The 14,520-nt window shown below is 42.9% G+C and overlaps 1 protein-coding gene across 1 annotated transcript in view; it reads left to right on the top strand.

Moving 5' to 3' along the window:
* Positions 1 to 9,134: 9,134 nt before the first annotated feature.
* The window catches only part of LOC148479116 (ADP-ribose glycohydrolase MACROD2-like), an 878,670-nt gene continuing 873,284 nt past the window's right edge, over positions 9,135 to 14,520 (top strand). Inside the window, exon 1 of the mRNA XM_088454937.1 lies at positions 9,135 to 9,207. Within this exon, the coding sequence (XP_088311063.1) occupies positions 9,135 to 9,207 (73 nt within the window). The remainder of the gene's footprint in view (positions 9,208 to 14,520) is intronic.

Below are 14,520 nucleotides of genomic sequence, written 5' to 3' on the forward strand. Positions count from 1 at the left end.
AACACGCACAACAAGAATCGCAACACACAAACACAGAATGTGCTCACCGGGTATGCTCTTGTCCCCTTGATGGGCGGGTGGTCCTAATCACAACCCCTGCAAGAGAGCGCAGCCTACTGCCGTCTGAGAATATACCTACGACTTAGCGCTCGCACGGTGGCGATACAGTGGTGCACAACAGCCTAACAATGGAGTGCAATGGCCTCGGCCTAGCGCCGGACGGTGGTGGCACAGTGATGCACAACAGCCTAACACAGAACTACAATGGCCTCGGCCTAGCGCCGGATGGTGGTGGTACAGTGATGCACAACAGCCTAACAATGGAGTGCAATGGTCTTGGCCTAGCGCCGGACGGTGGTAGTGCAGTGGGTACAGTGATGCACTGCAGCCTAGCACAGAACTGCAATGGCCTCGGCCTACCGCTGGACAGTGGTGGTGCAGTGATTCACAACAGCCTAACAACGTAAGAAAAAAGGGGCCTCACTGAGGGCTTACCTGATCCGCTGACCTGCGTCCTGGACTCCTTCCAGCGATGATCCATCTGCTCCGGTAGCTCCCGAACACCTCTCCCCGCCGGGCCGCATGCAGGGGTTGATTACGCGGCGGGCCCCTCATTGGTCCGTGGGGTCCGGTCTTTGTCGGCGTCTTCGTGGGAGGAGGGGCCCTCTGCCCCAAACCTCCCACAAGCGTACGCAGGGTATCCGGTCATTAGGTCTGCAGTAAATAGGTAGACAATGGATGTTAGACAGGCAATAGGTGGACAGGGTCCGAAGTTCAACACACTAAAGGTCGACTGATAAGAAGGTGGACAGGTACTGAAGGTCGACAGGGGTATTAGGTCGACACACAGTCAACACATAAATGGTTAGGCACTTACTCTGACGGTTAGGGTTAGGCACCAAGGGGAGGGTTAGGGTGAAGATTAGGGCAAAAAAAAGAAAAAAATGTGTCGACCTATTGACAATTTCGACCTTCAGCACCTGTCGACCTTCTTAAGTCGACCTTTAGTGTGTCGACCTTCAGACCCTGCTGACCTATTGCCTGTCTAACTTCCATTGTCTACCTATTTACTGTATACCTAATGATCCACACCCCGTACACAGTGATGCCTCTAATTTCAGACAGATCACTTGGACCAAGGATTTATTTCTGAGCACGCAATGAGGCTACAGATGCAGCACACTGTGGGCCTGATTCAGGCATCTTTATGCTAATGCCATGGCCGATAGACTTCGTACAGAGACGCTTACAGATGGCGCTGCTGTGCGCATTAAGACGCACATACCATTGACCGCACCACGGAACATTGCACCAGCCCTACAGGGCACTGATTATCTGTCTGAACATAGCCACCAGTCTTATTGCGACAAAACATACAGTCCCTGACCATAAGACGCCCGTGTCTGGTTAGCCACTTCCCTGTTACCACACAGAAACACTGAAATTGACTCTCACTGCGTCCAAATTCGTTCTGCATCTCCCGGTGGTAACCATCAGGTCACATGTGCAGTGTAAATCGGACGTATGCGCAGACTGAAAATATTGGCCGCTTGGGGGCATCCTCGACGCTGCGTCTGCCTCTGCTTTAGGCCCTGTGTGTTTTTGTACAGTTTGACGTACAATATTATTAAAACTTTTCTACGTTCATAATTGAATAATAAAAGAAAAAATCATAACCATGAATATAATTATGCTTTTATAATTGGGACTATTTTAATCTCTTGCAACAGCACATTTTAATTTAATCCTGATGATGACTATAATACAATTTTAGGTTTATTCCTGATCTGATTTTGATATAAATCTTTTTCTTGCTGTGAGCTCCCTCTTGGGGACAGTTGGTGTATAGTCCGCAAAGTTATGTATAAGTAAAATATAGTCTTACTAGTGAGCATCGAATTTATATTGCTCACCGCAAAGCCAAATGTATTGAAGGATTTGAGTAAATTTAGCCTTTGTTTTTTTTTTATATAATTTGTGGTGTTTAAGTTATTGTTGCCTAAGGTCTGGGGACTCTCTAATTAAAGTGAAAACTTCCCAGAGAGTTGGTTACCTGCCTCCAACATTCTGATCATTAAATGCCCATTTGATTATGTGAATCGTGCCAGGAAGTCATGCCCATTTCTTCTTTCATACCTCTCCTATGCCTCTACCAGTGGGGAGGTATGGAATGTACTATAGGCAAGTATGATAGAAGTACAGTGAGTTAGTTTATCTTTGTGGAACTTTAATAATCAGATTCAGTCTTTATTCAAAAGCATGGTAGTGCAGGTCTCCTTTTATGAGCACTTGCTAGTAATAACGTTGAACTGACTGTTATATTTCCCTTATTATGTAGCCTATTTGATAAGACATGGCATTTAGAGATGAGCAACTCGGACCCAGAACGCAGCATTTGCCCAATATTGGCAAAAACAGTATTGCGAGGTGGTTCAAAATAGACTGGAAATTAATGTTATTGATGTTAATTATACTATAGGAACAAAAACAGTTTCAAGTTAAATGATTTTAGCTGTTTTTATACAATTTTAAAGAAATCCAGAACCAAAACCAAAATATAGGAGGGTGGTTAAACCAAAACACAATGATTTAGAGCCAAACCAAAACACGAGGGTCTGCGCACATCTCTAATGGCAATAGAGCTGGTTTTTATGTTGTCACTTATCACAGCAATAGAAAATCACCTATCGTTCTGATTTATCAAAAATCTTGTCTAGACAACTAAGTATTGGCGGTACTGGATGCTAGTGGTAAGGCTTACTGACCGCTTTGTCTGGTCAGTCAGCCCCAAATTCTATTAAGTGGCAGAAAATAATAAAAAGTTTAATGATAGATTCAAAAATTGTTTATACATTTAAAAAAAAAAAAAAAAACATATACATTATATGTATAGTGTGTTTGTGTATATTTCAGAATAAAAAAAAAAAATTTTGTTTACATAATAAAGTCAATTTTAATTGGTTTTCTTCTGCTATTGCCATCTTTGTTAGATAGCGTGGGGAAGATGGTTGGTATCTGGTCATTAGGTCTACAGTAAATAGGTAAACAATGTTTGGATAGACAATGGAAGTTAAACAGGCAGTAGGTCGACAGGGTCTGAAGGTCGACACACTAAAGGTTGACTAGTAAGATGGTTGACCGGTACGGAAGGTCGACACTTTTTTTAAAAACATTTTTTTAGGGTTAGGCATTTACCAGAGGGTTAGAATTAGGCACTTACTCCGACGGTTAGGGTTAGGCACCAGTAGGGAGGTTTAGGCACTTCCCAGAAGGTTAGGGTTAGGCACTAGAAGGGATGGTTAGGGTCAGGCACCTACTCCAACGGTTAGGGTTAGGCACCAGGAGGAACGGTTAGGGTTAGGCACCAAGGGGATGGCTAGGGTTAGATTAGGGATAGAAAAAAAAACATGTCGGCCATTTGTGTGTCAACCTAATGACCATGTTGACCTTCTGTACCTGTCACCCTTCTTACTAGTCGACCTTTAGTGTATTGACCTTCAGACCCTGTCGATCTATTGCCTGTCTAACTTCCATTGTCTACTTTTTACTGTAGACCTACTGATCCACACCCGAGCTGGTTATGGCCTTTCTACCTTTCATAAACAGATTTATACATTTATAAGAAAAAAAAATTGTGTTTACAATTCAGTTTGAACAAACAAACTGTAATCAATATGTTTTCCTTAACGAAGCATTCCCTCTAGCATGTATGGGGAATAGTGTACATGACTGTGCAGGTTCTTAGCTACAAGAGTTTAATATTTTATTTATAGTTTCATATTTTCCCAGAATGTCTGGAAGACCCCTGAATTAGGGCAGGACCCTATGAACTCCTGATATTGCACTTACCTATAGCAAAGTGGGCAGGGATATGACTCAACTCATCTTACTACCTATAAACAAAAATATGGCACAATTCTATTTTGAATGAAAGATTTACACAATTTTAGTTTTGTAAACTCCTCTATTTTTGCATTAATGACCATTTCAAATATAAGTACATCATTGTGACAATCTCACAGTTACACCTTGGTCAGAGACCATGTCTTTGGCCCATTTATCATTGTATACTTGAATATACATTCGGGGGTTAACCACAAATATTAAGTTTCCCCGGATGTATGAAGGAGAGGACCACAGAATGTATGTCCGATACCTGCTGTGATACCTCCATTCCCGCAGGCAGCCGCATCCCCCATAGGTTTCTACGGGGGATGCGATGCTGCCAAATTTACTGAAGATGGCGTTAGGCTGCAACTCCTATCGGCTACACCGGAACCCTCCCTGGCAATGGTGGCCGTGCATGTGCAGTCAGCTCTCCGGGCACATCTCAGCGACGGCTCCTTTTGGAGCCCGTGTCCCTACATGTGCCGGGTGTTACATCCGGGCGCCATGAATGCATATTGCAATGCGATCATGGGTGGTAATGTCATGCCCAGATAGCATTGTAATTGCGATCATTAATAAATGGGGGGCCATAACTAAAATCACGTAATCAAGCCATTGTCACCAATGCATTCTGTTGTCCTTATTGTATGATAAACTCTGAAATGCAGATTTTCCTTCTGAAACGATGGCTTAAGCTTAACTGGAGCCATCAAACCATTTTGGAAAAACAAACCTATGTGAAAGCCTAATTATGATGAATGTGGAGCTCAGGGGTTAAGGGATAGAGATGGTGTTAGCATCCCAGTGAAGGGCGCGACCTTATAATAATGACAGTGAGAGATTGCTGGAGATCCTAGTTCAAATCCCAGTGTCAGCTCCAGGTCACCTTGGACAAATCACTTTTTATCTTGCTGTTTTGTAGGCACAAAAAACTATATTATCTGCTCACAGTGCTGCAATAAAACTGTACACACTATATAAATAAGCAATAATGTATAGATATTGAATTGTCCCACTTTCTTTGTTTTGTCGGGTGTCCTGACGTTAAAACATGCTGTGACACTGATCTCGTGTCGTCGTCAATGTGTTAAAAGCTGAGAGATGTCCTACAGATTGATTCCGATCACTGTAGCGCTGTAAAAGGTTATGTCACGTAGCGCTGTATAAGGTGAATCTACAATAAACAAAACCACCAGTTTAAGTAGCCTGTTTATGTTACTTTTTATGGTTAAATGTGTAGTTGTATGTTATTTTCTTTAAATCCTTGAGATTGCAATATAATATATTTTGTTTTATATATTTCCATGCAGGTTTGTCTATGTCTAGCTGTAATTACAGTAGGTAAAGGCAGAACACTTATTTTGTGCGAGTAGTAGTTTGTGTGCTCAGTGGGGGAAGCCATTTGCTTATGCCTGAATCTCCTCCTGAGCGCATTTTCAGCAGAGTGCTGTGGGTGAAGTTGCTGTAGTTTTCGGTGGAGAATGCTGGAAATCTTCCATGATAAATAGTGACAGTCACACACAGAAACACATAATTTGTGAGCTCATCAGTTTAATTGTAATTTTCTATATAAGGGATACAAGCGTTATTTCATCAATAAGAACAGGGTAGTGTATAAATCCCCTTCAGTATTTGTACCTGGAAGTGACGCGAGTGAGGGTGGAAGTGCGGTTCCATGCCCATAAAGACCACCAAAAGAAGAAACATTTCCCCTTGCGGGCTTGCTTCACTCACCACAGGCATGTTCCCCCTCTATATCCACATGGATAGTAGGGAATGACGTTGGAAAGTAACTGATGACGTCAAGGTACATCTACGGAAGGGGATCTATCCACTACTATATGGTGTATAGTGCAGTATATATAATAGTGTAGTATTTAGCTTTTGAGTGCAGAGCTCTGCACCATGTTTGGGTACGCTAAGCCCTGGCCTTGCCTATTGCTAGCAGTGGTAAATAAATCTAGTGGCATATACAGTGTGTAGCAAAGAAGTATAATATAGCTTCATTGCAAGTTTTATTAATTTAAAAACTAAATGTATAATATAAGAGTCATGTTGTTGCCAGAACCAAAGTATTAGAGGTATTAAAATAAAATTATAACTATATTGTACTCAACAAAAAGATACATAGAAACAGTTCTTAGTGGGCAGCAATGATAAACTGCAGAATTACATAAATACCAGTTGCATGTACAAAGAGAGGAGTTTGAACGCTGTCAGTCAGCTCCTGCTGTGAGAATCTGCCCACACTTATTACAACCTTTCATTACATGCAGAATGGAGAGATGTGATGTTGGACTGTTTGCTAGTTTGCCACTTGATGGCGCTATACTGCATAAAATTAACGTTCTGATGATCATTAAAACGGAAGTTGTACAAAGCATTCATGTAATGCTGGCCATACACGGGGCGATTTGAAAATGTACGACACCTCAGTACGTTCTCAAATTCCGCCCGATGCATCGCATGCTGCTGTGAATGGTAAACGATGCATCTTATGGTGCATACACACGGTCAGATTTTTCTTCAGATCTGAACGATAACTATTTAAAAAATCGTTCAATCGCTCATATCTGAAGGAAAATCTGACATATCTGACATGCCTTAATGATGAACGATGCGCGTTCCCGATGGTCAGATAACGATATCTGACATCTGATGTGTTTGCAGTCAGACTTGGACGATTCCATTCATTTTAATGCAGTCAAAAATCGTTCAATTGTTCAAATCTTTGGTAAAATCGTTCATCTGACAGATCTGACCGTGTGTATGCACCATTACGAGATTCTTCGTTTACCTATTTAACAGCATGGCGGATCGCAGATCTTATGGTTTTTCCATAAGATCTACGATGCCGATGTACGACGGCGGGGACACGCATCGCCGTCGTGCAGCATGCCAAACCACACACGATATGCACGATTGATCGTTGCGATCGATCGAAATCGTGCATATCGTGTGAAAAATCGCACCATGTATCGCCGACTTAAGAGTACATAATGAGCTTGAGACCATTTCAGTCGCACAAATTACTTGTGCCCATACTGTGGATATCACTTTTATTAGTGTTTTTGGTTGATGTTTTTTTTACAAAGTAATTGTGTTTTATTTCTCAGTCAGCGATGTTTTTGCTGTGCAGGGGTATTCATACACCCCACCTGCATGATCTCTTACATCCCCCTATGTTTACATATAGCTTAACCCTGCCATCTGATGTATATTGTTGTATGGAAATCTTTAATACATTGGCCCCCAAAAGTGATGTCTTTAAAATCTAGTTTTAGTTTACAGCCTTAGCTTGCTATACATACATAATAAGAACAAATGCACAGGGGGAAGGTGTTTTAAACATTGAAGCTGACAGGTGGTTTTTTTACATATTTTAAAAGTGCCTTTAAAATTACTCAAAAACCTACTTACAAAAAGTGCTTCTACCACCCATTTGATACAATTTAATCACCAAAAACCCTCGATTTTGGCCACTAAAAGGGCCTATCTATTAAGCGACCTGAAAAACTGAACGTCTAGCGATCAGTCCTTCAGTGCGGGCACCGCACCCAGCGACCTGAACAGCGTTCACTGAACGTCATTCAGTGCAGGAGACCGACCTCCTATCTGAGAACATGTGGAACCTGACGATCGTCGTCAGGTTGATGAGCATATTCCACAGATAGTCGGGGTCGGCAAGGACCCAACGTGCACGCACATCGCTGGTCCTTGCCGGCTACCTATTACACGACTTCCTGAACAGTGCGACCAAAACCTCCTGGTTTTGGTCGGATCGTTCAAAAAGTTGTCTAATGGATGGGCCCCTTAAGACTTCTATACTGTTAGCCAATATTATTTTACCTTTTTTTAGGGTACTGGCTGATTTCCCCATTTTCACCTGTACTTAACGCCTGCCATCCCTGAAAGAATTATCATGTGATTTCCCGCAGGACACTCATCAAATAGATCGCCGGATAAACAGGAGTGCGCATACAGACGATAAGTATATTTAACGGGCGATAGCCTTTTTAAGTTAACACTGGTTAACTTAATGATTTATCGCCTCTAATTGAATTTCCCCCAATGTACCCAAGTCTCTGCTTCCATTGTTTCTGAGCTGCGCAGATTACTTGGCAGTGCCGCCCATTCGTTTCGCTGTGGTAGAAGCATAGATGTGCCCCTCTGCTGTGCAGGGATTACAGGCATTACTCCGAGACAATCACTCTGCCTGCAGCCTCCCAGCCCTGAAACCAGTCTGTGATTTGTAATGTCCAGTATCACAGTCTCATCGAGTGGATTGGCAGGTTTATTCATGAGACTAGATATACCTCTCACACGATAAATCTCTTCAGGGTATTACATGGATATCTAGAAGCAGCTGCTGCCTCCAGATACTGGCAGCTCAGACCTCTCCGTGCTTTGTCCCTCTGGTTTTTAGATTGAATTTAATTTTTTTTTTCTCCTGGTGGTGGCTGAAATTGCCTGTCAGTCTTTTCCCAGAGGGATGTTTTGTAAAAAAAGATAAAGGCTTTAGGGTTAGCAGAGTTAAATGTAAGGAGTATTGTATCACATTGCTATGACAGGATTAAAGACAAGGTCCGGTTAGCCAGAGTTTACCGTTCTCTTAGCAACAGTAATGTTTAATATATTAAACCCTCTAATGCTGGACGTCAGACTAATATGGACAAGGGCTGCAGGATATGCAAACTGTCGCCCTGGCGTTTCTCACGGACCCTGGCGTGTGCCATTCTATCGAAGTTCTATTACTTTTGCTCCATTCTGACCAAATGACCAAGTTTCCAAACCAATACGTATTTCCTGCCTTAGAGAATTCCTTTCCCTCTTAAAGGCTTGTTGCCTTCCAATGGTGAATAATGTACCATTTACACATTATTTTGTACATGAAGACACAATAAAAGTAGAATATTAGTTTAAATTGGTACAATTCTACGCCTGGCAGCATTCGCAGTTGGAATTTCAGGAAAGATTATGCCTCATCCCTGATCCTCCCACACTGCTCCCAGATCTCCAGAATTATGAGAATTTCAGAAAATACCATTTCCCTTTACTAGCAATCCGTTCCCTTTGTGTTGCCGGAAATCTGTACTGTTGACTGGTATGAACTCCACACTATTGCTATCTAAAATTTCAACACAGTGATTACAATTTTAGAATGTTGCATTATATCGTGTCATTGCCGGTACCCCGCTGCACAATATCATGAATCACAGCAATGCGAAGCTGAGAGTATGGTTATGATGGCGCAAATGGTGCCACGTGCTCTTTGTTCTTGCCCCCTGGACCTTCCTTCCTCGATCTCCAGGAGTCCAGGTAAAAAACAGCGGCGAGTATGTTTTTAAAAAAAAAACACATATGGTTTTAAAGCATGTTAAATGCTATAAAGAAATGAGTGTATGTGTGTGTGTATATATATATATATATATATATATATATACTGTACTTAATCCACCAGTAAAATCATAGCTACAAACGTGTGGTTAACACTGGAATATGATACACTGTACTCACTGGAAGGTGACCGGCACAGATTCGCTAACAACCGGCGTAACCACATACCTTCTGAGGAAGGGATCAGTATGATTTGCAATCCCGACAGCGGAAGCCCGGTAGTGAAGATCCCGACAGGTGAGTATTTTTTGTATTTACTAACCTATCCAACCCCCCAACCCTAACACCTTAGGGGTGCCTAACCCCCCTCTAAGTGCCTAGCCCTAACCCCCCCTTCCCCTAGCCTAACCCTAAGTCCCCCCCGGGAGCCCCTAACCCCCACCCCCACACGTGGCTGTCCGCACCCGGCTTACCTTCGATCGGCCAGACGGGTGTCTGGCTCCTGGCATAGGTCTATTGACGGGCGTTGGGATTTTGACGCCGGTCATTAGACACTTACCGGGATTAGAAAGTCGGGATTTAGACCGTCGGCATCCCGACTGCATCCCCTGAGGAAACTGGGGTAGTAACACCTGGAGAAACGCATCAAGGACGGAGAGAATATCCTGCTCAAAGCTCCTTTTTATTCCTTCACGCTGACCTACTGTCCATTGCAACCACTCGATACGCTGGTGGAATACCTGGGACTCTATTACTCACCACATAGTCTGGCTGCCGCACCATATTGAACGGTGGAGTGGCAGCTGGAGTACAGGAATCAGCATGCTTCTGCTGACAGATCCAGACCGCTATCCCTATGTGATCCGGCTGCTGTGCTATAGATACGGTGGAGCCGTAACCAGCTTGCTCCCGCTGACGAGCAGTTGTTAGCGAGTCTGTGCCGGTCACCTTCCAGTGAGTACAGTGTATCATATTCCAGTGTTGGTCACACGTTTGTATCCATGATTTAACTGCTGGACTAAGTAGAGTGTTTAAGATCTTAACACTTACTGGTGCCAGTGATTGTAATAACCAGAGATACCCACATATTCACTAATGTGTGCTTAAATATTTGGGACTTGGAAATACCAGTATAACAATAGGAACCGACACAAAAGAAGATTGATAGGAACATACAAATCAATTTAACCTTTTGGATAAAACCATATAGCTATAACATCATTCATGGATATCTGATTATGCTGGACTGATCCATTATACCTTTATATGAAAAGGGTCGTGTGAAATAAATTTACTTACAGAGCTTGAGCAGATTAATACACTATTCTGTATTTATACCTATTTTTATTGTTATGTACATACTGTATTTGCAACAGTGATTTTAAATTACAACATATTTTTTAAACATCTTTCTGTGGTTATTCAGACAAGCGGTCTACCTCTATATTTCTATATCCTCTATCTTTAGCAGGCAGCAGATCCTGCCAGTTGAGCTGCCAGTCTGAAAACCTATATACTTATATTTATGTACTAACTGAGTGAGGAGCGCACCTATCAATTCCTGTTGTTCTGTATGTAAACATGCCTTATAGAACACAGTATTTTCAGCATTTATGACACTTTTGGCTTATACTATGTAACAAAATATGATGATAATAATAAAGATGTGACACGAGATGACTACTTCCCGAAGTCATCTATTACCTGTGATTTTATTTAAGGTATGTACAGTGTAAGGAATATATTTTTAAGAAAAATGAAATGAATGAAAGGAGATGCCTGTCCTTAGAGATAATTTACTAGTAATCCTGGGCACCCCTGTTGTTTGAATGATGCCTCCTTTCCCCTGCCTGGTGACTCTCCTGCCGCTGTATGACAGGAGAAATGTAAAACTCCGCTCTTCTGACACATTGCGGATTGCAATAAGTCTGCAGATCGCCCCACTTTCTCTCCAAGGCTTGATACATCTCCCCCTATGTGATTTGGGGATTGAAAATAATCTTTAAAACCAGTAGATAAAGTTGTACTTATAAATACAATCTGCAACCCTAAAATTTCATTACCTGAGACCACCTCAGGAGGGTGCGGATAGAAATCTATGCGCCCGCGGCACTCGCCCCGAATCGGAGCAATTATTGATTTGCTCTGTCGTAGTATGTACATACTGACATAAAGAACCACAAAACCCCAACATTTTAATTTTCACAAACAAAACATTAGACAGAAGAAGATCCTCTCACATACACAGAATACAACGGGGTGTTAATGTTAATAAAAATAATGTTCAAGTTCAAAAGGCTAAGAATTCTGCTGTTACTTTGACATCACTGGCCTCAACCCTGTGTACAGATGTGACCACGTACACCTATTCTCAAATCGTGCCACGTGGTGCACCACGGACTTTGTGACTAAGCCGCCGCATTCCTCTCACCAGACTTTTTCACATTAGTTGCAACGCTAATGCAGCAAAAATACTGTACAATGCATGAGTATAGTGGACACTGGCGCTTCCATTGGATGCAGCTGCTTTGTGTGACTCAGACGCTAAATGCAACAGATGGTAGACCATACTTGCCTGCCCTACCAGAATGGCCAGGAGGGTCCCGCCCACCCAGAAAGGTTGGTAGGATTGCGTCAACACGCCCCTCAGACCCACCCTCATTAGCCGAGACCGCAACCCCCTCCTGTCCCCCCCCCCCCGCAGTGCTGACGTGGCTGCCTTGTCCCGGAGGAGGCAGCTAAAAGGTCGGCAAGTATGCGGCAGGCTAATACGAATGAGCCGAGTCATGCTTCACGACACGCATCATTCTTAATCCATGACTTTATACCAATGCCATTGTGATAAAAATACTCATTCTAAGTACTTAGGACACTAGTAGCGACTTTGTATACGTCTACAATGTGAATATGACGCAAAAGTTTGGAAAAAGTACAAAAGTCCAGGAATCTCTGCCCATGACGGAGCGCCAGCTGTATCACGCAGGATTAGGTGAATTAGGACACATCTGTATGACTCAACCAATCACCAAAGTGCATTTCTGTATCAGACTGTGCCTCTAGAGAAGCATCTCCCTCCTAACATGGCCATCTGCTGCAGAGGCTAGATAGATAGATCCAGAGCCGTAAGTAGACTTTTTGGTGCCCCATGCCAGAAAGAGCATTGGCGCCCCCCTCATTTTTCAAAGGGACATAATGCACCCAAAAAAGGGCCATGGCTTCATGGGGAAGGGCCAGGGAAGAGATAGGGGAGGCCAGGAGATGCTGGGGATGAAATAAGAGGAAGCTACAAGTGTGAATGATAATAAACAGATATTTGACAGGCCCAAACAGTGCCCCCTGCCCAGCGGTGCCCTGTGCCATGGCACCGGCCGCACTACCCTAGCTACGGTCCTGGATAGATCTATCTATCAGCACTACCCCACCCACTTCAAACAAATACTGTCTAATGTGTCACATAATTGCTTGAAAAAGTACATTATATTTTTTCTTATATTAAAATTGGTGTGCAGTAGTTATGGAGCATACACACGGTCAGATTTGTCAGATCTGTCACATGAACGATTTTACCAAAGATTTGAACGATTTTTGACTGCATTAAAATGAATGGAATCGTCCAAGTCTGACTGCAAATACATCAGATGTCAGATATCGTTATCTGACCATCGGGAACGCACATCGTTCATCGTTCAGGCATGTCAGATATGTTAGATTTTCCTTCAGATATGAATGATTGAACGATTTTTTAAATAGTTATCGTTCAGATCTGAAGAAAAATCTGACCGTGTGTATGCACCATTACACTTCAATCAAATGTAATAACTAAAGAAATGTAAGTGCTAACTTTATTTTATTTTAAAAAATCTTAGAAAAAAATGTCTAATAATAGTATATACAGTAGTAAATATTGCAATAAACAGTCAACAAAACAAGAACAGAAATATATAAAGTTTTATAAGCACTATTCAATGTGTCACTAATCAACCAGCTACAGACCCGAAACAAGAGAAGGAAGGACTGCAGCTACTAATAACTCCTACTTGTGTGAACCATTTCATCAATATAATGGATAAAGTATTAAATTAATGAATGGTTCACACAATAAGGAGAACCAAAAGTAATAGATAAATATCAGCAATTGCACTAAGGGGGAGATGTATGAATGGGCTATATGGGGGTTTAGTGGTATCAGCGCATGTTATGTGCACTGATAGCGCTTCTCCGCCATGTATTAATGTGAGATTGGGTGTTAAATGACAAGAACGCCATGCACACTCATCATTATCGACGCTGCTGTTTACAAGATAGCGTGTCGATGTGCCACCCAATGTTTGAGCGATCAGTGGCACTGAACGTTACGAAAACTGCAGCTATCAATTTTGACAGCTGCAGCAGTCGTTGCCCTATCACCACAACAGTGACTTTGGCTGCGGCAGCTCCTGGACCGTAAGGGAGGTCTCGCTCATGCCCAGTGGAACCGATGACTGATGCGCTTTGGGCTCTGGTGGGGATTGCCGGAGGGGGGAGTTTTCACTACCCACTCCGGCAGACGAGATGTTCTTAAATCTCATTGTTACTGCTTCCTGTTTCGCCTTGGTAAATGGATGAAGCAGGAAAAGTTATAGCAGTATTATCCGTGCCGTTATAATACATCTCCCCCTATTTTCTGAAAGTTGAAGGCTGTACAGTAGACAAAGGGCCTGATTCAGAGCCGCTCGTAAACGGCCGCTCGTTCGCTCCGAGCGATGTTTGCCCAACTGCGCATGCGTACGGATCGTTATACGCATGCGCGAACCAGTCAGTGCGGTCGAAATTCATGTGCTCGCAAAATAGCGTATGCCTGATAATTTGAGTGACAGAAAGAGGCGTATGTGGGTGGTAACAGGGGAAGGTGCTTGAAAACGGGGAGTGGAGATCCGATCGCAGGCGTGCTTAAAGGTCAAAACGGGCGTTTTATGGGTGTGCATAATTAAAACAGCAGCGTCATTGAGCACGTCACTGGGTTATTTTATAGCCAGAACTACTCGCAAAATTGTGGTAGCAAAAACCAACCACAAGAATAGCGAGCAGCTCATACCCTGGTCGATGTACTCGATTAATCTAATAAATAGCGGACATGACGTAGGATGCGAGCGGCCAGGGGGCGTAGTTTCCCAAAAAACGACCGCAAGTTTTGTTCGCTCGTTCAGACCTAGAGGCGTGAACAGACCGCAAAGAGCGAACGGTTCATTTGAATAGCCACCCCTTTTTTTTGAACGAACGACCGCAAATAGCGAACGGCTCTGAATCAGGCCCAAA

The sequence above is a fragment of the Taudactylus pleione genome, unplaced genomic scaffold (assembly GCF_031769625.1).
Source record: "Taudactylus pleione unplaced genomic scaffold, aTauple2 ptg000636l, whole genome shotgun sequence".
NCBI classification, from domain to species: Eukaryota; Metazoa; Chordata; class Amphibia; order Anura; family Myobatrachidae; genus Taudactylus; species Taudactylus pleione.